Source organism: Elephantulus edwardii, unplaced genomic scaffold, assembly GCF_000299155.1.
Source record: "Elephantulus edwardii isolate Elephantulus edwardi_28Jun2011 unplaced genomic scaffold, EleEdw1.0 scaffold00069, whole genome shotgun sequence".
NCBI classification, from domain to species: Eukaryota; Metazoa; Chordata; class Mammalia; order Macroscelidea; family Macroscelididae; genus Elephantulus; species Elephantulus edwardii.
The window spans coordinates 9,187,110-9,209,971 of NW_006399819.1; the positions used below are offsets into that span (position 1 = coordinate 9,187,110).

General features: G+C 36.6%; 1 protein-coding gene across 1 annotated transcript in view; it reads left to right on the forward strand.

The window, feature by feature from the left end:
* Positions 1 to 22,862, forward strand: part of ELTD1 (EGF, latrophilin and seven transmembrane domain containing 1) — a 218,516-nt gene that overhangs the window by 135,062 nt on the left and 60,592 nt on the right. The window contains exon 3 of the mRNA XM_006888583.1: positions 468 to 620. Coding sequence (XP_006888645.1) covers positions 468 to 620 — 153 coding nt within the window. The remainder of the gene's footprint in view (positions 1 to 467; positions 621 to 22,862) is intronic.

The window sequence follows — 22,862 nt, forward strand, 5'->3', positions numbered from 1 at the left end:
GGAGAAGGGTGCAACAATGAATGAATGGAATCCCAAAATCTCTGTAGATGTTCATTGAAATGAAAAATAAACAACCTAAATTTAAAAAAAGAAGCAAACAAATTTAAAAAAAAGAATTTTTAAAGTATGTAATGTGGATTCAATAGCATCATTACATTTTCTCAGAAATAAACATCACCCTACTATAAATTACACAACAAGAAATTCCCAGCTACTGGTGGAATATATTACTAATTTATTGCAATAATGATCTGGTCTGTGCTTTAAAGTCAATTCAAACTGATAGTTATCCTTCATTTGCTTTCTAAGGCTGTCATGTTACTGTATTATTTTTTCTCACTTAGAACTGCTGGTGGATTCAAACCATCAGTCTTTTTGTTAGCAGCACAACATGCTATACACTATGTCACCAGTGCTTTTATATAAATAATAGATTTTTAATATGCTTTAAATCTGAATATCCACAGATGATAATGAGTGTGAAAATTCAACCCAGCCCTGTGGTGAAAATGCCAACTGCACCAACACAGAGGGGAGTTACTACTGTATGTGTGCACCTGGCTATCGATCCAGCAATAACCAGGACAAGTTTATAACAAATGATGGAACAAACTGCATTGGTAAGATTCATTTTCTAATTTAAAATAACTTACTTGTGTATTATTATGTATTTTTACACACACACGGGAGAGAGAGAGATGAACAACACTAGCTATGAGATCTTGCATGACAATAAATAGCTGAATAAATAGTAACACTTTAAAATCTTATACAAGCACAAGAAAATTCCTCTTTATATTATAATATGTTGATCTTTTATAAACATGTAAACTGAAATGATACTCTTATTTTCTTCAATACATTTTCAGAATGCTATTATCTTTGCAAAGAATGTCCTAGTGTTTTTGTTATTGTCTAGCAGAAAGTCACACTTGAGATCTGTGCTTTTATCTAAAAAAAGTTATAGTGAGAAAATTATGTCAAGCTAATAAAGTGTCATCTCCTGTAAAAGTAATCTCATTTCAATTTCTAAATAAGTGAAGTATTAGTCTAGGCAAAGGTATCTAGAAGAATTTTGTTGTTATTATTAGGTGCTGTCAAGATGGTAATGACTCATAGTGACTTATGAACAATAGTTCGTAACCTTGTGGTTCTCCAGCACCACCCTCATACTCTCTGTCATCCTTAATATAGCATTTAATAATAGATGTAATGTAATGTAATTTTATTACAATTTATCAGGTTTTATAGAATTAGAATTATAATCTGAAGAAATAAAGATGGTTCACACACTTCAACATTTGAACAATTTCCACAGGCAAATTCTTTGGAAGTCAAGAATTTTACTTAGAAATTAAATTGAACTATAAATCATTTCAATCAATGTTTGTAAAAGTTATAAAATCTACCAAAAACTTTTAAAATTTATTATTACTGGACATAATCTATAAATGTAATAGATGAACACAGAATCAAACATACATTATATACATGAGTAATGAACTGCCACTAACCTGACAAAAATGTTGCTTTGTGCTGTTGAGTTGGAACCAATTCACAACAGACCCTTCAGTGGATTTAAAGATGCTGCAAATCTCACTGGAGGCAATTGTCCATCTTTCTCTCTTGGAGCAACTGGAAAATTCAAAGTGCCTGCCTTTGAGTTGGCAGTGTAACTCCTTACCCACTAGACCACTGCAGCTCCCTAGACTGCTATAAAAAGAGATATATTCAAGTAAATGAAAATCACAATACAAACTTTGTATCTCACTGTATTATTAACCAATGATAAATTAGGAGTTAATACTAAAAAAATCCATAATATCATTGTCAAGCAAATAATTAGGAGTTAATACTAAAAAAACTAATCCATAATATCATTGTCAAGCAAATAATTCAATATTACGAGCCTATGGTTGTTAATAACCGGGCTTAGAAGGGATATGTTGTTGTCCTGATTTTATAATCAACAAAGCAATACCTGCTTCAGTGTCAGTTATTCAAATTTAAAAGCTGATCTAGAATCACAGTTTTGTGTTGTGAAAGTTATTGTTATATCCATAGTAGAATTCAATAGGCAAATTATTTAAATCTAACATATTAATATAAATCAATAGTTGTTAGGATGTAAATATAAAATTCTAGGAAATAATGCTGTTCTTTTGAACTATAATTTTATTCTTAGTATTTGTAACAAGTATTGTAAGACTATAAAAACGTGAAATACTAGAAAATATAGCTACTTCCTTAGTATTTGTGGTACTTTTAAAATATAACATTGAAGCATATACATTAAATAAGAATCTATAAAGTTCAGCTTAGAAAACATAGCCATGAAATTGAACCTGTTGCCGTTGAGTCAATTTCAATTTACAGAGACATTTAAGGGCAGAGTAGAAATTCTCCTTGGAATTTCCAAAGCTATAATCTTGATAGAAGCGAATTGTCACATTTTCCTCCTTTGGAGGAAGGTAGAACCTCTTAACTTTCTTTTTTATTATTAAATTTTATTAGTTTTAATGAACATTTACAGAGATTTTGGGTTTTCATTCATTCATTGTTGCACTGTTTTCTCCGCCTTCATCCCCAGTTCATTCTTCCCCCCCCCCATGTCTGTTTTAATTGTCCAATTGCCACAGTGCTTGTCAAAGCCAGTTCTGATTAATCTCCTTTGTCAGTGTGTCCCTTGCCATTCCCTATCACTCCTCCCTGAGAGAGACTTCACCCTGATTCATAAGGAAAAGGGGATGGCGTATTCTCTTAGCTACTTCCTGCTGAAAAGGGACGCTCTGGGTTTCAGGGTGAATGTCTTCTCTCACTACTCTAAAGGGCCCCCTTGGCTGTAGGAAACACATAGACTATTATGGAGATTGATTTTAGAATTTAGATGCACTGTTATCAATTGTGCTTAGCTGTACATGTTCATATCCTTGAAGATGTATCATGGAAGTGTTGCAGCCTAGAAGATACAACGTTAACAAACAAGTTAAAAGTGCATGAGTCAAAAATTGAAAAGCAATAATATTCTGAGTAGAGCAGAACCTCTGAACTTTCACTTCGCTGGGGAGTGCTTAACTTCTGTAATATCAGGGATCTTTCCAAACATTCATTGCACCTCATTTTTTTTCTTTTAAGTCTTTATTATTGATTTTGATATCGACAGAATACTATATTAGGTTTTCTGGTGCTTTTTTAATTTTTGATAAATGCTAATGATGTAACTCTTTAAGCTTTGGGAGCTCTGATGGTCTAGAGGGTAAGGTGCTGTATTACCAACACAAAGGCAAATGATTCAGACCTAACCGCTGCTATGTTGAAGAAAGATGGGCAATCTCCTTTTGTGCAATCTACAGCATCTCAAAACCTGCTAGTCATCTACGAAGTGGTTCAAAATTGAGGGCACATAACAACACACTTTAAGCTTAAGTAGGAATCTTATAGCTAGTGAAGTTATAATATTTAATCATTAGAATCTCGGAAAATTTTGAGCATTCTCTTCATTTCTTAATGTTTTTTTTGCCTTGAGATGGTATCTGTCTTTTCATCTGATCATATGTACTGCTAATACACTTATATTCAAAAAGGATTTTATTTCACTATTTGTTTATTATGAGCAGAGAATTCCTACATTAGACACAACTGAGTCACAGTCACCAAGGATGATGGAATGCAGACATTTTTATAGAGCTTTAAGGAAGGAGAGGAAGACCTTTAAGAGATGGGTTGAAACGGTGACTTCAGCAATGAGCTGTAGCATGTCAGAGATGATGAAGATAGCATAGGATAGGGCAGGGTTCAGGTCGACTGTTCATAGTCTCTGTGACTCTTACTCAACTCGATGGAAGCTAACAACAACAAAAGGAAAAAGAAGTGTATTTACAGGGAGGTCTGGTGACCTAGTAGTTAAGGATTTGTTCTGCCAACTCAAAAGCAAGACATTCAAATCCACTAGCTGTTCTTTGGGAGAAAGACATGCAATCTCTTCCCTTGTGGTTTGCAGCTCTGGAAACCTGCAGGAAAGTGCGCTCAGTTTGTTGTGACCTGATGGCAGTGCATTATTTTGTCTTTTAAGTGTATTTGTAAATTAAGACTTTTTCTTAATACTTGTTAATATTTAGAAAATACACAATAGCCATGATTTTGTGCTAATTTGGTGTTTGGGTTTTGTTGGTGTTTTTTCTTTTACTTTTTAAAAATAACCAGTGAATATAGTACCTGTATTAGAACCCAGTATACAGTATTGAGTACACCAGTTCCTGCCAGTTTTATTTGATGGATTCTTAAGAAAAACTCACTCTCTGGACAAAAGAAATGTTATATTTTGCTAGTTTTGTGGTCTTTAAAGATGAAATGTGTTTAGAAATAGTACAACTATTTCTTTTTTTTCATACTGTAGTAATATTTCTTGTTTACTTTGATAATCCTCAGGGATTTTGAACAGAGAACCACAAATCTCTTTCACTTTTTACATTAGTATATCACCTTGTAGTGTATTGCCTCTGAGTTAAAGTTGTAGCAGATCCCTAAGTTTGATATATCTGGTAATTACAGTCCTTAAGAACCTCTGTAAATAGGAAATGAAAACCCCCTAAGTCAGGGCAAGAAGAGACCCAAGCAAAATGCTTTACTTTTAGCACACGTTCAAATATATTGCTAGAGATAAGAAAATTTTGCTTCTCAGACTTTGTGTAAGAATTTTTGTTGGGTGCCATCCAGTGAGAATTAGCAGCATGCATATTTTTTCTTCCCTTGGAATCAAAGTGTTTTAGAATGAAAAAATGCTGAGCAATTGGTATACTGGTTAGAGTTGGTCATTTCACCAATGAAAGAATAGAGACATTCAATGAAGTGACCCTCTCAAGGCTGAATGGATAGAATGCACAAATGTCTTGGTCTGTATTTTGCACTTTGGAGAAGCGTTTACTGCTTATAATATGTTATAACATACTTCCCTTTAATTGTTATTATTGTTATTATGAGCCACCGAGTCACCTGTGACCTATGTACACAGCTCTGAAGCTTGCTCTGTCTTGAGCCAGTCTCACTGATTCTAACACACCATCCCCCTTTGCCTCAATTACTGTATCGACCCATCTCATCTCAACATCTCCTGTTCTGTCTCTCATCCTTTCCGAGAACGATGTCTCTCTCCAAGGATCAGTCTCTCTTGGTCATGTGCCCAAATGATGTGAGACAGCACTTCAAAATCCTAGTTTCTAAGGAGAAACTTGGTTTCATCCTCTCTAAGACAGACCTATGTGTTTTCTTGGTGGTCCATGTTATGTTCAAGATTCTCCTCCAGCACTACAATTCAAAGGCATCAATTATTCTTCTGTCATCTTTAATAATTTTCCTGCTCTCTGATGCATAGCAAGCAATTATGAAGACCATGGCTTGGGTTAAGCATACCTTAGTCTCTAGACTGATATTGTTGCTTTTCAATACTCAGGAGAGGTCCCTAACTGCAGCTTTTCACTATGAAATTAATCTTTTTATTTCCTGACTGCTGGTGCCAAGAATGTTGATGGTGGAGCCAAGCAAGTGGTGATTGTTAACTACCTCAATCTCTTTTCCATCTATCATGGTGCTGCCAATTGACCCATTTGTAAGAATCTTTGTCTTCTCGATGTTGAGGTGCAAAACATACAATCCTTGATCTTCTGCAGCAAGGGCTTCAGGTCCTCCTCCGTTTCATCATGCAATATTGTGTCATCTGCATGACATAGGTTGTTGATGAGACTTCCTCCAACTTTGAAGCCACATTCCTCCTCATAAAGCCCTGCTTCCCCAGTGACCTGTTCTGCATATAGATTGAAAAAGTATGGAAACAAGATGCATTCCTGATGCAATCCTTTTCTGATTTTTTAACCATGCAGTGTTTCCTTGCTCTGTTCTGAGGACTGCCCAAGTATAGGTTTCACACCTTGGGTATTTTGTGATATTTTCCCTGACTTTTGAATAATATTGATTATGTATTTCCTGATTATTTCCAACAATTAAATAGTTTTCTTCCTAGTTTAGTTAAACAACATTAGGAAACTCAGTTATCAGCAATAATTACACTTATAAAATGATGTGAATTTTTCACCAATATAGTGTTTATTAAAAGAATATTTCTTTCATTGCCGTTGAATTGGAACCAACTCACAGCTGATTTTCTTTTTTTTTTAAATATTAACTACAAGAAAGCATTTACTATGTTATTCACCATTAACCAGTACAAAGTATAATTTATGGAATAGTAAATTAATGGAATTTTCTTATCCTATTTATTTTATTTTTTAATTGAGGTTTTAATGAGAGTTTATACAGAACATGGATTTCCATTCATTTCAAGGTTGCACATTTTCCTTCCTGCCCCCCCCCAGCCCATTTCAATTTTCTCTTGGCAGAAAAAAAAATTCTTTCATTGTTGTACAATTCCACCCCACTCCCCAGTCCACTATAGTAAGCAGCTCTTATTCTGGACTTGCTGTCATTCAAATACTACCTAATCATATTTATTTTAAGAACTTCTTTCTCTCATGTGTTTCAATGCCTTTAAAATTATTTATCCCCTCTTTTCTTAGTTTCTTTCCCAACCCCATGTCAGTCCTGTTTTATGCCAGTGGCATTATGCAGTATTTGTCCTTTTGTGACTGAGATATTTCACTCAGCATTATGTCCTTCAGGATCACCCATTTTCTATAATATTTCATGAGTCCACTGTTTTTCAGTGCTGTATAGAACTTCATTGTGTGAATATACCACAGCTTCTATATCCATTCATTTGTTGCTGCACACTTGAGTTTCAATCTCTTTGCAATAGTGAACAACACAGCAATAAACATGGATATGCATATATCTGCTTGGGTGGCAGTTCTAATCTCTTTAAGGTATGTTCCCAGTTTTGGAATTTCTGGGTCAAATGATATTTCTATTTCCAATTTTTTACAAAAGTGCCATACTGCCTTCCAGAGAAGATGAGTCATTTTACCCTCCAACCAACAGTGAATAATTGTTACAGATTCCCCACAACCTTGCCAGCATTTAGTCTTTGCTACTCTGTTGAATTTTGCTATTGTTACTAGTTGTTTTGATTTGCCTCTCTTTTAGAGCTAAGGATTTTGAACATTTCTTCATGTGTTTGTTCGCCATATGAATGTCTTCTTTGATGAAGTGTCTGTTGATATCCTGTGCCCATTTTGTGATTGGGTTGTTTGCTTTTATCTTGTTGTGGTGCTAGATTATTCTAGAAATTCTAGACATAAGTCCTTTATCAGACATATCATTACCAAATATTCTTTCCCTCTCTGTGGCTTTGCTTTTTTACCCTGTTGGAAGTTTTTTATGTGCATAGAGATTTGATTCTTAGAAGGTCTCATTCATCTATTTTATTCTCTCCTGGTTGTAGGTTTTACAGGATGCTTGGAAGACTGTTCATGTTGTGGATTAGGGCTCCTAAAGTTCTTCCAAGCTTTTCTCTGATGAAGTTTATAGTCCCTGGTTTTAGTCCTAAGTCCTTGATCCACTTTGAATTGGCTTTTGTATAGGCTGGAAGGTGTGGGTCTTGCTTGAGTTTTCTGCAGATAGTTTTCTAATTTTGCCAACACCATTTGTTAAAAGGGCTTTTATTTCCCCACTTAACTGATTCATCTCCTTGTCAAAAGTTAGTTGACCTTAACTGATTCATCTCCTTGTCAAAAGTTAGTTGACCTTAGGTAAATGGGCTGATTTCTAGGTTCTCAGTTCTATTCCATTGACCTATGTCTCTGTCATTGTACTAATACCACACTGTCTTGACCACTACAGCAGTGCAGTAGGATCTGAAATCAGGGAGTGATATGCCTCCTACGTTGTTTCTCTTTTCGAAAAGTGCTTTGCTTATTCCATTCTCTTTCCATTCCAGATGAAATTTAAAATTGCCTTTTCCATCTTATTGAAGACTAGAATTGGTATTTATGTTGAGGTTGCATTGAACATGTAGATTACCTTTGATAGAATTGTCATTTTCAGAATATTCGGTTTTCCTGTCCAAGAGCAAGGTATATTCTTCCATTACCCAGGTTTCTTTTTCTTTCTTGTAGTAATATTTTGTAATCTTCTTCGAATAGGTCCTCTGTGTTTGCAGTTAGATTTACTCCTAATATTTAATCTTTAAGCTATTGTGATGGGTATTGTTTTTCATAGCTCCATTTCTGTATTGTCTTTGTCACCGTAAATAAATCCAACTGATTTTTGTATGTTAATCTTAAATCCTACCACTTTACTGAACTGACCAACTATGTCCAGGAGTTTTCTTGCTGAGTCTTTAGAGTTTTCCAAATATACTAATGTATCATCTGCAAATAGAGACAATTTTACCTCCTCTTTGATCCCTCTTATTCCCTTCTCTTATTGCTACAGCTAAGACTTCCAGTAAAATATTGAATAGGAGAGATGAAACTGGACATCCTTGCCTAGTTCTTATTCTCAAAAGGAATACCTTTAGTCTCTCTCCTTTGAGAACAATGTTGGCTCTCAGGTTTCCTTATATGTTTTTTACTATGTTGAGGAAATTCCCTTCTATTCCTATTTTGTTGAGTGTTTTAATCAGGAAGGAGTGTTGGATTTTGTCAAAGGCCTTTTCTTCATCAATTGATAGGATCATGTGATTCTTGTTCTTTGCTTTGTTAATACGATGAATTACACAGATTGTTTTTATGTTGGACCATCCTTGCATGCCTGTTGTGAATCCACCTTGGACAGGGTGAAGTTTTTACGTAGTGATGGATTCTTTTGGCCAGGATTTCACTCAGGATTTTTTGTATCTGTGTTCATGAGAGATAGTGGCCTATAGTTTTCTATTTTGGTGGTGTCTTTACCTGGCTTTGGTATTAAGGGCATATTTGCTTCATAGAATGAGTCTGGGAGAATTCTTTTTCTATTTTCTTAAATACTTTATGTAGTATTACTGACAGTTCTTCTCTGAATGTTTGATAAAATTCACTTGTAAAGCCATCTGGTCCAGGACTTTTTTTGGCTAGAAGTTGTTTTATCACTTCTTCAATTTCAACTTTTGTAATGAGTTTGTTCGGGTATTCAGTGTCAGTCTGTGACAGTTTAGGTAGGTTGTGAGTTACTATTTGTCAATTTGCTATAGGTTTTTATATTGATTTGATTATGTTGTTGTTGTTATGTGTTGTTGAGTAGCCTGTGACTCATAGTGACCCTATCTACGGACAGCAGCCCTAAACCCTGCTCTATTCCTTGCTAATCTTATTGTCTCCAATACACCTATCTCCATTACACCAGTGACAAAATCAATCCATCTCATCGAGGTCTTCCTCTCCTGCACTGTCCCTCCACCCTCCCAAGCATGCCATCCCTCTCTAAGGACTGATCCCATCTTGCAACTTGTCCAAAGTGTGTCAGATAGAGCTTCAGAATCCTTGCCTCCAAGAAGCCGGGCTTCACCCACTCCAGGACGTACTTGTTTGTTCTCCTAGTAGTCCGTGGTATATTTAATACTCTTCTCCAGTACCAAAGGTCAAATACATCAACTCTCCTTCTATTTTCCCTAATCATTGCCCAGCTCTCTGATGCACAGCAAATAATTGCAAAGATCATGACCTGTATCAATCACACTTTATTTTCCAGACTGACAAAGTTGCTTTTCAGTACCTTGGAGAGGTCTCAGACAGCAGACTTTCCCAATGAAATTTGTTTGTTTGTTTGATTTTTTAAAATTCCCTGGCTACTGGTACCAAGAGTGTTGATTATAGAGCCAAGCAAACTGAAGCTATCAACAAACTCAATCCCTTCGTCATCCTTCATGATGCTGCCAGTCGGCCCAATGGTGAGAATCTTTTATTTTCTTTATGTAGAGTTTCAATCCATATTGAAGACTGCAGTCCTTGATCTTCTGCAGAGAGTGCTTCAGATCCTCTTAAGTTTCATTTTTCATAATATTCCATTGTTACCCTTTTTAATTTAAGTTGGTTCCATTGTGATATTATACATTTCATCTCTTATTCAGATTATTTGTCACTTTTCTATCTTTTCCTTTGTTAGTTTTGCTAGTGATTTATCCATTTTATTCACCTTTGCAAAGAACCAGCTCCTGATTTTGTTGATGGTTTCAATTGCTTTTTTCATTCTCTATTTCATTGATTTCAGCTCTAATTTTTATAATTTAAGTTTGTTAGAGGGTGTCAGGTTTTCTACATCTTCTTTTTCAATTTGTTGGAGATGTTGGGTTAGAGAGTTAATGGTCATTTTTTTTTCTATAATTATATTTTATTAATTTTCATAAACATTTACAGAGATTTTGGGCTTCCACTCATTCATTGTTGCACTATTCTCTCTACCCTCCTCCCAGTTTGTTCTTGTCCAAATGCCACAGTGCTTGTCAAAGCCAGTTCTGATTAATCTTCTTTGTCAGTGTATCCTTTGCCATTCCCTATCACTCCTCCCTGAGAGAGACTTCACCCTGAGTCATAAGGAAAAGGGGACGGCGTATTCTCTTAGCTACTTCCTGCTGAAAAGGGACGCTGTGGGTTTCAGGGTGAAGATCTTCTCTCACTACTCTAAAGGGCCCCTTTGGCAGTAGGAAACACATAGACTATAATGGAGACTGATTTTGGAATTCAGATGCACTCTTATTGATTGTGCTTGGCTGTATCAATGGTCATTTTTTTTCTTGCCTTTTGATGTGTTTGCTTACTGCTATAAATTGACCTCTTCTTACTTACTGCTTTGACTGTTTCCCAGAAGTTCTGGTAAGTTTTCTTTTTATTGTCATTTGTTTAAAGAAACTTTTTAATTTCATTTTTTCATTTCTTCTAGCACTCATGTTCAAGCAAGGTGCTACTTAGATTCCAAATGTATGGATTTGTCTGCTTTATCCTCTTGTTGTTAATTTCTAATTTTGTAGCATTATGGTCTGAGAAAATGTTTTGTATTATTCTATATTGTTGTCTTTTTTTATTTTACTGATGCTAGCCTTATAACCTAAAATGTGATCTATTCTCTAGAGCGTTCCATGCACATTGGAGAAGAAGGTATACTGCACTTTTTGAAGGGTGAATTAGGCTATATATACCTATGATATCAATTTGGTTTAGTGTGTGGTTTAATTCTTCAGTATAATTGTTGAGTTTCTTTTTTGTAGTTCTATCTTTTCTTGAAAGTGGTGTATTGAAGTCTCCAACTATATAGTGGTGGCGTCTATTTCCTTTTTTTTCAGTTTTGTTAATGTTTGTTTTATGTATTTTGCAGCTCTATCATTTGGTACATAGGTATTTGTTATTGCTATGTCCTCTTGTTCTGATGACCCTTTGAGCATTTTGTAATAACTTTCCTTGTTCTTTATGATGGTTTTTGTATTGAAATATATTTTATCAGAGATTATTATGACTACTCCTACTTTTTTTCTACTTGCCATTTCCTTGGTATCTTTTTTCCAACCTTTTATTTTTTATTTTTATCTTCACTTTTCAGGTGTGTCTCTTATAGATAGGATATTGATGGATTTTTTCCAGTGTGCTAATCTTTTTTCTCTTCAGTGGTGCATTTAAACCATTCACATTCAGTGTGATTATTGAGAGGCAAGGTTTTATTGCTATTGTTTTGTTGAGTTCTTTTTGGTGTTGTTGCTGGTTACTTTGGTCCATCCTGTTTTCTGTGGCACCTCTATAAGAAAGACATCTCTTAGTGTTTCCTATAATACTGGTCTTGTTTTTTCAAACTCCCTTAGATTCTGATTTTCTGAGAATATCTTGATCTCTCCTTCATATTTGGTAGAGTATTTTGCTGGTTATAGTATTTGTGGTTGACTCTTGTGTTCTTTGAGTGTTTGAGACATGTCATTCCACTGTTGTCTTCTTGCTCACATGGTTACTGCTGAGAAATCAGCACATAATCTTATTTGCTCTCCCTTATAGGTTATTCTTTGTTTCTCTATAGCTGTTTTCAGAATTCTCTCCTTATCTTTGGTTCTGGAAAATTTAACAATGATATACCTTGGTGTTTTTCTTTTGGAGTCTATTCTATATGGTGTTCACTCAGCTTCTCTGAATATATATTTTCACATTTTTCATTATGTCTGGGAAGTTTTCCTCTAGTAATTCTTTAAAACTTTACTTGTTCCTTCCTGTTCTGGGACTCCAATTATGCACATGTTTTTCATCTTGATGGTGTCTCACATTTTTCTTAGGTTTTTTTCTTTTTCCTTCTTTCCTTCTTGATTCTGCTTTTTGTTCTAACAGGTCAGTCTTGACAATTCTATCTTCTATTTGACTGATTCTGTGTTCTGTCTCTTCAACTCTGTTAATGTTTACCTCCAATATGTTGATAGCATCTGAAACATTGGTCCTCATATTCTAGATTGTGGTTTCTTGTTTTTTACACAGCCTGTAATGCCTAGTTTGTATTATATACATTGTTTTAAATTGGGTTGTTTTGGTGTGTTGTTTTGTTTTGTTTAAAGTTCCTCTTGGTTGTTGCTTGCAGTGTTCTGTAATTCTTCAAGTTTATCTTTTATCCATTGAAATATTCAAACAATGTTCTTTTAAATTCTGTGTCAGAAAGTACCACCAAATTTTCTGGCTTCAGTAAATCCACTGGTACTGTGTCACTTTTGGGAGGTGAAATCTTGCTTTGGGATTGTGTAGGGTGCATAGTAGCCTGCTTCTTACGTGACATTGCTGTGTTAGAGTTTTTCATGCATGAGGCAACTGTAACCTCTTGGTCTAACATCATAACTCCAGAGGAAGGTGGGGCAGCTACCCTTCCTGTGTTTCTCTCTGAACTTTCAACTCAAAGGGAGACTTGCTTCAGTTAGAGAGAGAAAAAAGCCTATTAATTAGTATCCTCCTCTGTCAGCAACTGCTGCAGTTAGGTCAGTCCAAGGTACTCCATGCTAAAGGCAGATCACACTTTGGGAAGCAAGAGGAAATGAAATATGTTCCCCTCTAATACTGATGCCTCTGGTGCAGTTCAGAAGGGTGGCAGCTGGTCATCCTTGAGGTGTTGGTGTACAAACTGTGGCACCTCCAGATGGTGGGTCCAGGACCAACCAGTTCCACATGCAGTACTGCTGTGTGCCAGCAGTGAGGCTTCCTGGAAGTGGGCAGGGCTTCCCGATGGTGGGGATGGGACTGCCAGGCAGCAGGGCAGTCCTTCCAGAAGGAAAAGTCCTGGGCAGTCTTTCAGACAGTGGGAAGGAGTATCCCAGCAGCCAGATAATGTCCTTTAGGTGTGTTTGGGGTTCCAGAGAGCAGGGCTGGGTACTTCATGTCAGAGGGGCCAGGGTCTAACCAGGCAGTGTTACTGTGGTCTAGTGCTCCAGACAAGAGACTAGTCAAGGACACACTGAGACATTTTTTTAAAATCAGGTACATACTTAACTGACTGTATGAGCTGACACAGGTGACGTTGTGGAGACAGAGACAATAGAGGACAGAGTTTATTTTCTTTTTTACATCTCTGGATATTTCCAAACATAGAAATTTTAGGATATTCATTCTTAATCTGTTTTTGTGATATGAATAAATTCACCAGTCTTGATTTTCAAATTACACTATCAGATACTTACTACATTCAAGGCAATAACACAAGATGCTTCCCATAAATTTTCTCATACAATTATTATGAAAATGAACTCTTCTGAGTTAAAAAGGTATTTTAAAACCATTACAGAAGATCATAGGAAACAAATAGAAAACTTGTCAAGCAATGAACTCTTAAATGTTGGATGAGCAATTGGAACCCACAGCAGTTCTATGGGGGGAAAGATGTGGTGCTATGCTTCCATAAAGATTATATTTTAGGAAACTTTTTGAAGAAGTCTTATTCTGTTTCATGCAGTCTCTCTAAGCCAGAATTGGCTCAGTGACAAACAACATGAGGCCCCACAACTAATGAATGTTATAATCAAGATGTTATAATCAGCAAACTGTGGCTCATTGGTCAACTATAGCAACAAATTATGGAATTAGAGTCCGTGGATGGTATGAGCAACAGCTAAATGCTACCCAAATGGTTTGGTGGTTCTGATCTATTCAGAAGCACCTTGGAAGAAAGACCTGATTACCTTCCAAAAATTGAGCCATTAGAAATCTGTGGAGTACACATATAAGATGATAAATATAATTCAGAAGCACATAAAATTTCCATGAATTGGAGTAGACTGAACTGAACTGTAACTGATAGCTAGCAAACCCAGTGATTTTTCCCCCTGTAGAAATAAAGACCTGTGCAGACTTGTTAGACGTAAGACTTCCAACTTTTCAAGGAATTAAGAGAGAAGCTAGTGTGAGTCTTGCTGAAAAGTTAAGGGGATATTCATTTTGGCTAGGTCAGGATCACCCTATTTGATGGCTTTTTAAAGTACAATTTGGTTAGTGGGGGGAGCAGGTGGAGGAAATGAAAAGGATCCAGTGGGGACCAGATGCTACAGGGGAATGGTAAGCATTTTCCAATGGTAATTAAACCAACTGTCTTATTGATTTGGGAACTGGATGCAGACTCTCTGGCTTCTTCATGCTGAACAGGGGCGTTGATGTGAAGGGGGAAAGGGAGGACACTTTATCACCTTACTGGTGGTCTTGAGTTAAAGTTGCTTGCCTTCTTGTTCTGTTAGAAGATATTTTCCTGAATTAGGCTGTTTCATTTTTTTTATTAAATTTTATTAATTTTAATGAACATTTACAGGGATTTTGGGTCCATGGTCTTAGCCATTACTTGCTACTTAGCAGAGAGCTGGACAATGACTAAGGAAGAAGAAGAATAGATGCCTTTGAATTGGTGCTGAAGAAGAGTCTTGAACGTGCCATAGACTGCCAAGAAGAAAAAAAATCGGTCTGTCTTGGAGAGGATGAAACCAAGTTACTCCTTGGATGCTAGGAGTTTGAAGCTCCATATCACATACTTTGGGCATGTGGCCAGGTCTTTGGAGAAGGAGATCATACTCAGAAGAGTGGAGGAACAGCACAGGAGAGGACGATCCAGCTTGAGATGTATTGATACAGTAACTGGGGAAATGGGGTTAGGTGTGTCAAAATCAGTAAAATGGGCTTAGGACAGGGCAGGCTTCAGAACTGCTGTACATGGAGTCAATGTGGGTCGACAACAACATCAACAAGCAAGCAATCTTTCTGTTCAGTCTAAAATGTAGGGATTTTATATAAACATCATCAAGTATATTTCATGTTTTCAGGAAGTAGTTGAATAAGATTGTTTTGACGTTAGCTGTATTATTAAGATAGTGGAATGTACTTGGAGCGCCGGGAAGGGTGTGGGGGGATTGTGTCCCAGGGAGGGAGTGTTTCTTTTACTTTTGAAAGAGAGGAGCGAACTGGGGGTGGGGGAGGGCTGGGCCGGGAGAGAAGTGCAGCAATGAATGAATGGAAATCCAAAATCTCTGTAAATGCTCATTAAAATTATTTTTTAAAAAATAAAGCTTACACTGCGATCTCAGAGGTGTACAGTTCTAATCCACCAGATGCTCTGCTGGAGAAGGAGGAACAATCTCCTCCTGTACCAGTCAGATCTGATTTGATGGTACACACAAAAAATAATGAAATAAAATAAAATTTAAAAAAAAAAAAGAAGATATTTTCCTGTCATTTGCTCCCCTCTGGACTTCAAAGTGTTTTCCCAGGTGAGTCTAGTGGGGATGGCTGGTTGAACCCAGAGGCTCCATCCTCCTTTGCTTCCTTAGCTGGCAGTTGTATTTCCTTTTTGTCACTGGCACTGGGTTCAGGGTCAAGTCTGGAGTAAAACTCAGTGTTAAGGTTACCTATAGGAAAGGGAGCAAACCCATTCCTCCTTGGGAATCCTTGAATTCCTGTTGTTGAGTCTCGATCTTCACTGAAGACCAGTCATCAGCTGTTTAACTGTTCAATTATCAATAAACAGAGGTCTGTAGAAGGCCATAGTGGCCCTGCTCCAAGTGGTCCACTGCTCCCATAGCTCACCACGTTGTCTCTGCCTCCTCCACCATCTTGGATCCCCTGGACAAGGCGGTGGGCAACATTGACCCTGGCCGGCTGGTTGGCTGCCCACCCCTGGGCGCAGCCACAACAGGCCTGATGGCAGATGGGAGACCGTGATGAAATTCTTGTACTGGTGACTGAAAGAAATGTGTTTCTCTCTCTCTCTCTCTCTCTCTTTCTCCACTTTTCCCCTTTCTATGATTGATATTTCCTCTTATAAGTGGATACTTGTCTACCTTTCCTAAAGTCAATTCTGGATTGACTTTTCTTGATTACGTGCCCAGAGTGTATAACTTCTAAGTAGTATTCTGGCTCTGACTTCAGAGAAAAGTCTCATGACAAGCTTGTTTATTCTTTTTGGCAATCCGTAGTATGATCAATATTTATCAGAACCATAATTAAAATGCATTACTTCTTTTTTATTACTCTTTGATTATACAATTATTTATTCTTTGTTACTCTTTTATTTATTTTACAATTTTTGCATGCTTATGCAGCCAGTTGGCAATACCATGGTGCAACTAATAAACTGATATCCTTCTAGCAGATTTTCAGAGACAATAAATGACATGACATGCTATTGTCCATCTTTCTCCCATGGAGAAACTAGTGTGTTCAAACAATGTACAGCTCAACTTCTTACTGTTAGGCCACCATGACTCTGATAATGTCAGTATTATTGTTGTCATCGTTGGTGCCATCAAGTCAACCACAAATCTTGTGGACAGTAATTCGGAACCTTGCCTTACAGTGGGTCATTCTCACCATCTCTGCTATTCCTGAACCCATTGCTTCAGCTATGTGTGCCAATCCATCTTACTGAGTGTCTTCTCTTTAGCTGAATCTCTGCATTTCCAAGCATGATGTCCTTCTCCAAGGACTGTCCTTTTCTTACCACGTACCCAAAGAACGGTAGGTGGGGCTTCATCATCTTTTCCACTAGAAAGCAAGCTCCCTGTCGGTACTTTCTAGAAGACATTTTTGTTTATTTGGCAGTGAATGGGATATTGAACACTCTTCTCCAGCACTACAGCCTTAAATAATAAGTAGTATAAGAGAAAAATACTAAAAAGGGGAATTAAAAACTTTTAAAAAAGAATTAACAATAATAATTCCACTTGCAAAGCCAAGATTTTTTACTTTTTTCGAAGACTGGATTTATGATGAAGTTTCCAAGAAATCTTGTGCATTTAAATAGTTTACATTGAAATAAATCAACATACAATTTCCTTTAAGCTACAGAAGTTATCTGAACATAACACCTTGGTTATTTATGGAATATTATTGCTTTCTTTCCTATGAAAGAAATTATTCTTCTTATGATAATTTATATGTCTTTGCAAACCTTCACTGTGGCTTTTTCCAGTTGAGATAAATGTTTTTGCTGTATGCTTTAAATTTGATTACCACTCATAGTAACCATATACACAATAGTACTAAACCCTGCCCTATTTTGAGCTAATCTCACTGCCTCTGATTACTTGGTCTCACTGGCAAAATTACTGGGCCAAATCATCTCGTCCAAGCTCTTCCTTTCCTGGATTGATCCTGTACCCTTCCAAGCACGATGGCCTTCTCTAAGGACTGATCCTTCCTGGCAACATGTCCAAAGTATGTAAGATGAACTTTGAAAATCCTTGCCTCCAAGGAGCAGCCTGGTTTCTCATTCTCCAGGACAGATCTATTTGTTCTCTTAACAGTCTATCTCCAGCACCACAACTCAAAGGCTTCAATTAATTCATCTTCTGTTTTCCTTATTTATTGTCCAGTTCTGTGATGCATAACAAGTAATAGGGAAAATCATGGCCTAGATCAGGCACACCTTAGCCTCTAGACTGACATTGTTGCTCTTTAGCACTCTGGAGAGGTACTAAAGAAAACAGACTTCCCCAAACCAACACATAGTTTGATTTCCTTGCTGTTGCTGCCAAGAGTATTGATCTCAGATCAAAGTACGATAAAATTTTTAACAACCTATATCTCTTCTCAATCTATCATGATGCTGTCAATTGGCCTGGTGGTGAGAACCTTTATTTTCTTGATGCTGAATTACAATCTATATGGAAGGCTGCAGTTCTTGACCTTCTGAAGCAAACACTTGAGATCCTCCTCAGTTTCAGAAAGCAAGGTAATGTAGTCTGCATAATGCAGCTTTTTATGAGTCTTCCTCCAATCCTAATGTCACATTCTTTTTTCATAAAGTCCATATAAAGTCCCAAATGATCTATTATATGTATAGATTGAAAAGGTATGGGAAAAGAACACATCCTTGACAAACTTGTCTCTTGGCTTTGAAGTATTCAATGTTTCTTTGATCTGCTGGTATGACTGCTTCCTGGTCTAAATATAGGTTTGAAATGAGTATAGTCAAATGTTCTGGAATTCCCATTCTTTTCAATGTTAGCCACAATTTTTTGTGATCAACACAGTCAATTACCTTTGCATCATAAATAAAGTACAAACAGACATTCTTATGGAACTCTCTAATTTTAGCCAAGATCCATCTGACATTGGCAGCAATATCCTTAGTGTCAAGGACTCTTCTGAAATAGCAACCATACACATGGACTTCACACAGGACTTAGATTTATTACATCTCTGGAAAGAATCATTGGAGAAGCTCAATATCAGCTTGGAAAGCCAAGACAAGTGCTGATTATGGAGCACACTATCAACTACTCATGTATAAGTTCAAATTAAAGCCAAAGAAAATGTAAACAAATCCACAAGAACCAAAATATGACCTTTAGCCTATCCCACTTGAATTTAAAACCATTTTCAAGAACAGATTTGAGATCTTAAACACTAATGAATGAAGATCAAATGAGCTATGATATCAAGAATATCATCCATGAAGAATGCAGAAGGTCATTACAAACACAGTAGATGAAGAAGAGAATGATTTGGGTGTCAGAAGAAACTAGAAATATTGTATTGGAATTCTGAGAAGTCAAAGCAAAGAAAAAGAAACCAGAAAAATAAAAAAAAAAAACAACTTTAAAGTGCAGCTTGGGAAGACAATGAAAAGAGTATTACAAAGAAAGTTGAAAAGAGCTGGAGTCAGAAAAATCAAAGGGGATGAACTCACTTGGACATTTCTCAAACTGAAGTAACTGAAGAAGAAAATAATGCCTTGAGTTGCAGTACTTAAGGATGCAATGGACAGATTACTGAATGATCCAGGAAGCATCAAAAGAAGATGGAAGAGTACAAAGAGTCACTATACAAAGTTATTATGTTGTTGTTGTTGTTGTTGTTGTTGTTAAGTGCTGTCAAGTCGCAGGCTGCTCATAGCGACCCTGTGAAGGAGAGTCCTTGACACTTGGGTGCCTTTCATCCTCTCTCCAGGTTCATAGGGTTTCCGGAGGCAAGCTGTTACAGAAGTGGATGTCACTCCTCCTTCCACGCTTGTTTTAAAGTCATACTATATAAAAATAACTGGCTAACACAGAAGAATTTAAAATAAACAACATATGATAAGAAACAACATATAATTAAGAGTCAATGATGATGAAGGACAAACTTCAAGTTGCTCTGAAAGAATTGTCATAAAATAAAGCCCCAGTAATTTATGGAATACCAATTGACATATTTCAACAAACAGATGCAGTCCTTGAATGTGCTCACAAGGTTGTGCCAAGAAATCTAGAGGATGACTACTAGGCCAACTAACTGGAAGAGATCCATATTTATTTTGATTGTCGAAGAGGTGATCCAACAGAGTTGAGACATATAGTATGTATTATTTCTGTAAAATCAGTCTAAAAGGATTATATTTTTTCTTTAGTTTAATAAATAATGAATAAGGCTAAGTCTTGTTTGTATCGTGAAATGGAAACTTTAGGTCAAGAATAACTTAAAATACACTATTTGATGATTCTATACAACCCAGCAGTGAGTCTGGCACTGCTTGCTCCCTTTCTTCTTCATTTTTTTAATGGGATAGTATTCTCAGAATGGAATCCCAGGGAAGTGCAAAGAAAAGGAAAACATTGCTTGGGTATTAACCAAAGAACTGGTTGTTCACATTCACCCAAAGACACCTTGGAAGAAAGGCTAAATAATTTACATGGAAAAAATCAACCATCAGAAACCTGATGGAACATATTTTACTCTGAAGTACACAAAGTCCTCATGAGTTGATAAAGCTTGAGTTTCAGAATAGACGTAGAAGTGAGAGAAAGAGGTAATTTCCCAATTTCTTTAAAAACAGTGCATGCCAGTTTCTGACAGCACGGATGATGCATATGTAGAGTTATCAGGAGATCAAGGCATTTTCTCATCTTTCAGGCTTCAGCTGCTAACTACCTTTTCAGATGTAGTACTGCTGTGCCATTCAGTTAAAACTGAAACTTACTGTCATCAATTCAGAACTCACCCATAGCTGGCCCTCCTGCAGGTTTTCAGTGGTTAAGGATCACAGGCGAGAAAATTGCCTATCTTTCTTTTAGAGCAGGTGGATTAGAATCACCTGCCTTTGTGTTGGCAGCACAATTCCTTAACCACTAAGCCACCATAATCTCCTGCCAAACTACTAGTTTTGTCATAATTTTTTAAAAAATCTAAGATTGTCTCTTCTCTACCCTCTGTGTTTGTGTGCATGTGTGCACATACATCTGACTTTATTACATTTTTAAAGAAGATACAAACATATATTCTCTGGAAATGGTTAGATTTTTTTTAATTAAACAGAATTTTCTTTTGATTTTAAAATAAATTACATTGTGTCATTCTATTAGTTATAAAAATTAATAACTAATATTTCAGGATTATTATTACAACAAATATTATTATTGTTGTTGTTGTTATGTGCCGTCGTATCGCTTGTGACTCATAGCATCCCTATGTACAACAGCTCTAAACTCTGCTCTGTCCTGTGCCAATCTCATTGTCTCTGACACATTCATCCCAATTGCCTCAGTCATCGAATCAATCCATCTCCTAGAGGGCCTTCCCCTCTTGCGCCTGCCCTCCACCCTCCCAAGCATGATGTCTTTCTCCAAGGACCGGTCCCTCACAACATGACCAAAATATGTCAGACAAAGTCTCTGAATTCAAGGAACATCCCAGTCTAACCCTCTCCAGGATGAATCTGTTGTTTTCTTAGCAGTCCATGGTACCCTCAGCACTCTTCTCAAATACCAAAGCTCAGAAACATCAATTCTCCTTCTATGCTTCCTTGGTCAATGTCCAGCTCTCTAAAACATATCAAGTGATTGCAAAGACCATGGTCTGTACCAGACACACCTTAGTCTCCAGAGACACATTAGTCTCCAGAGACACACCGTTGCTCTTGAGTACTTTAGAGAGGTGCCTAACAGCAGACTTTCCCATCGCAATGTCTTTTAATTTCCTGGCAGCTGGTGCCAAGAGTGTTGATTGTGGAGCCAAGCAGACTAAAGCTATAAACAATCTCAATCTCTTCACTATCTATCCTGATGCTGCCAGTTGGTCCAGTGGTGAGACTTCTTGTCTTCTTGATATTGACCCTCAATCTATATTGAAGGCTGCAGTCCCCGACCCTCAGCAGCAAGCACTTCAGGTCCTTCTCAGTTTCAGCAAGCAGGGTTATGTCATGTACATAATGCAGATTGTTGATAGACCTTCTACCAATCTTGATGTCGCATTTCTCCTCATAGAGCCCAACCTCCCAGATGATGTGCTCTGCATACAGTTTGAAAAGGTATGGAGACAGGACACATCCCTGGCATACGCTCTTCCCAATTTTGAACCATGCAGTGATTCCTTGCTCTGTTCTGATGACTGCCTCTTGGTTCAAGTATAAGTTTTGAATAATAATTGTATGTACAACTATGTATTATTATTATTATTATAACAAAGTATCTCTATGTTGGCTGTACCTGACCTGGGAACACACACACACACACACACACACACACACACACAACATCAATAAGAAATAAATTATCTAGATTCTCCCATCTCCTAGAATCATCCCCTATTGTGACGTAGTGCTTATACTGCATTTATATTTTAAAGTATACATCAATGTAGTTAGTAAGTATAAGAATTTGAAACCTTGAACCTCAGTTGTCATTTGCATACATGTTTATTGACAGTACAAAATTTTATTCTAAATAATTTGTCAATTTTTCTGGTAATTGTTATATATTAAATACCATAATAAAATATAAGTTGACATTGGAATAGATGAAGGAGAGAACTGTTTAAAAGGAACATGTAATTAGAAATTATTTGTATGACAGCAGTCCAGAATAAGAGATGCATAGCAAATGGGGCTTGGGGGGTGGTGGGGCTTGGGGGGTGGTGGGAGAGAAGGGAGGAAATTAAGGAACTATGAATTTTTTAAAAAACAACAGATCTGGACTGGGGGGTTAAGGAGGAAAATGTGCAACAATGAATGAATGAAAATCCAACTTTTCTGTAGTTTTTTTATATCCCAGTAGAAAATAAAGTATAACTTGAAAAAGCTACGACAAAGTTTTAAAAGAATTAAATCATGTATTTTATTATACATTCTAGTTTGCAAACTACATGTAAAAATCTCAAAGCTTTGTTAAGAAACTGAGCCAATCTTTTTTTCCCCCCATTTTCTCCCCTTCCAGATTATACTAAGCGTAGTATACAGTCTTCCTCCAGAACTAGGGTGAGAAAGCCATTTCTTAGAGCTGGCACTTTGAATAAGACTTCTAGCCTCATAAAACTGGAAAATACCCTAAATTTTCTCTTTGTTAAATTTCTTTTAGGAAATTTCTGTTGTGGTAGCCCCAGATAATTAAGGACTAAATGCTACATCATTAATAATGAAAAATACTCTTGTGGTTTTGTTGATAAACAACAATATTCAGAAAATAATTAAATAATTTCTACTTTGTCAGAACACTCAATATAAAAACATTAAGAAGGTACAGATTTCTCAGATAT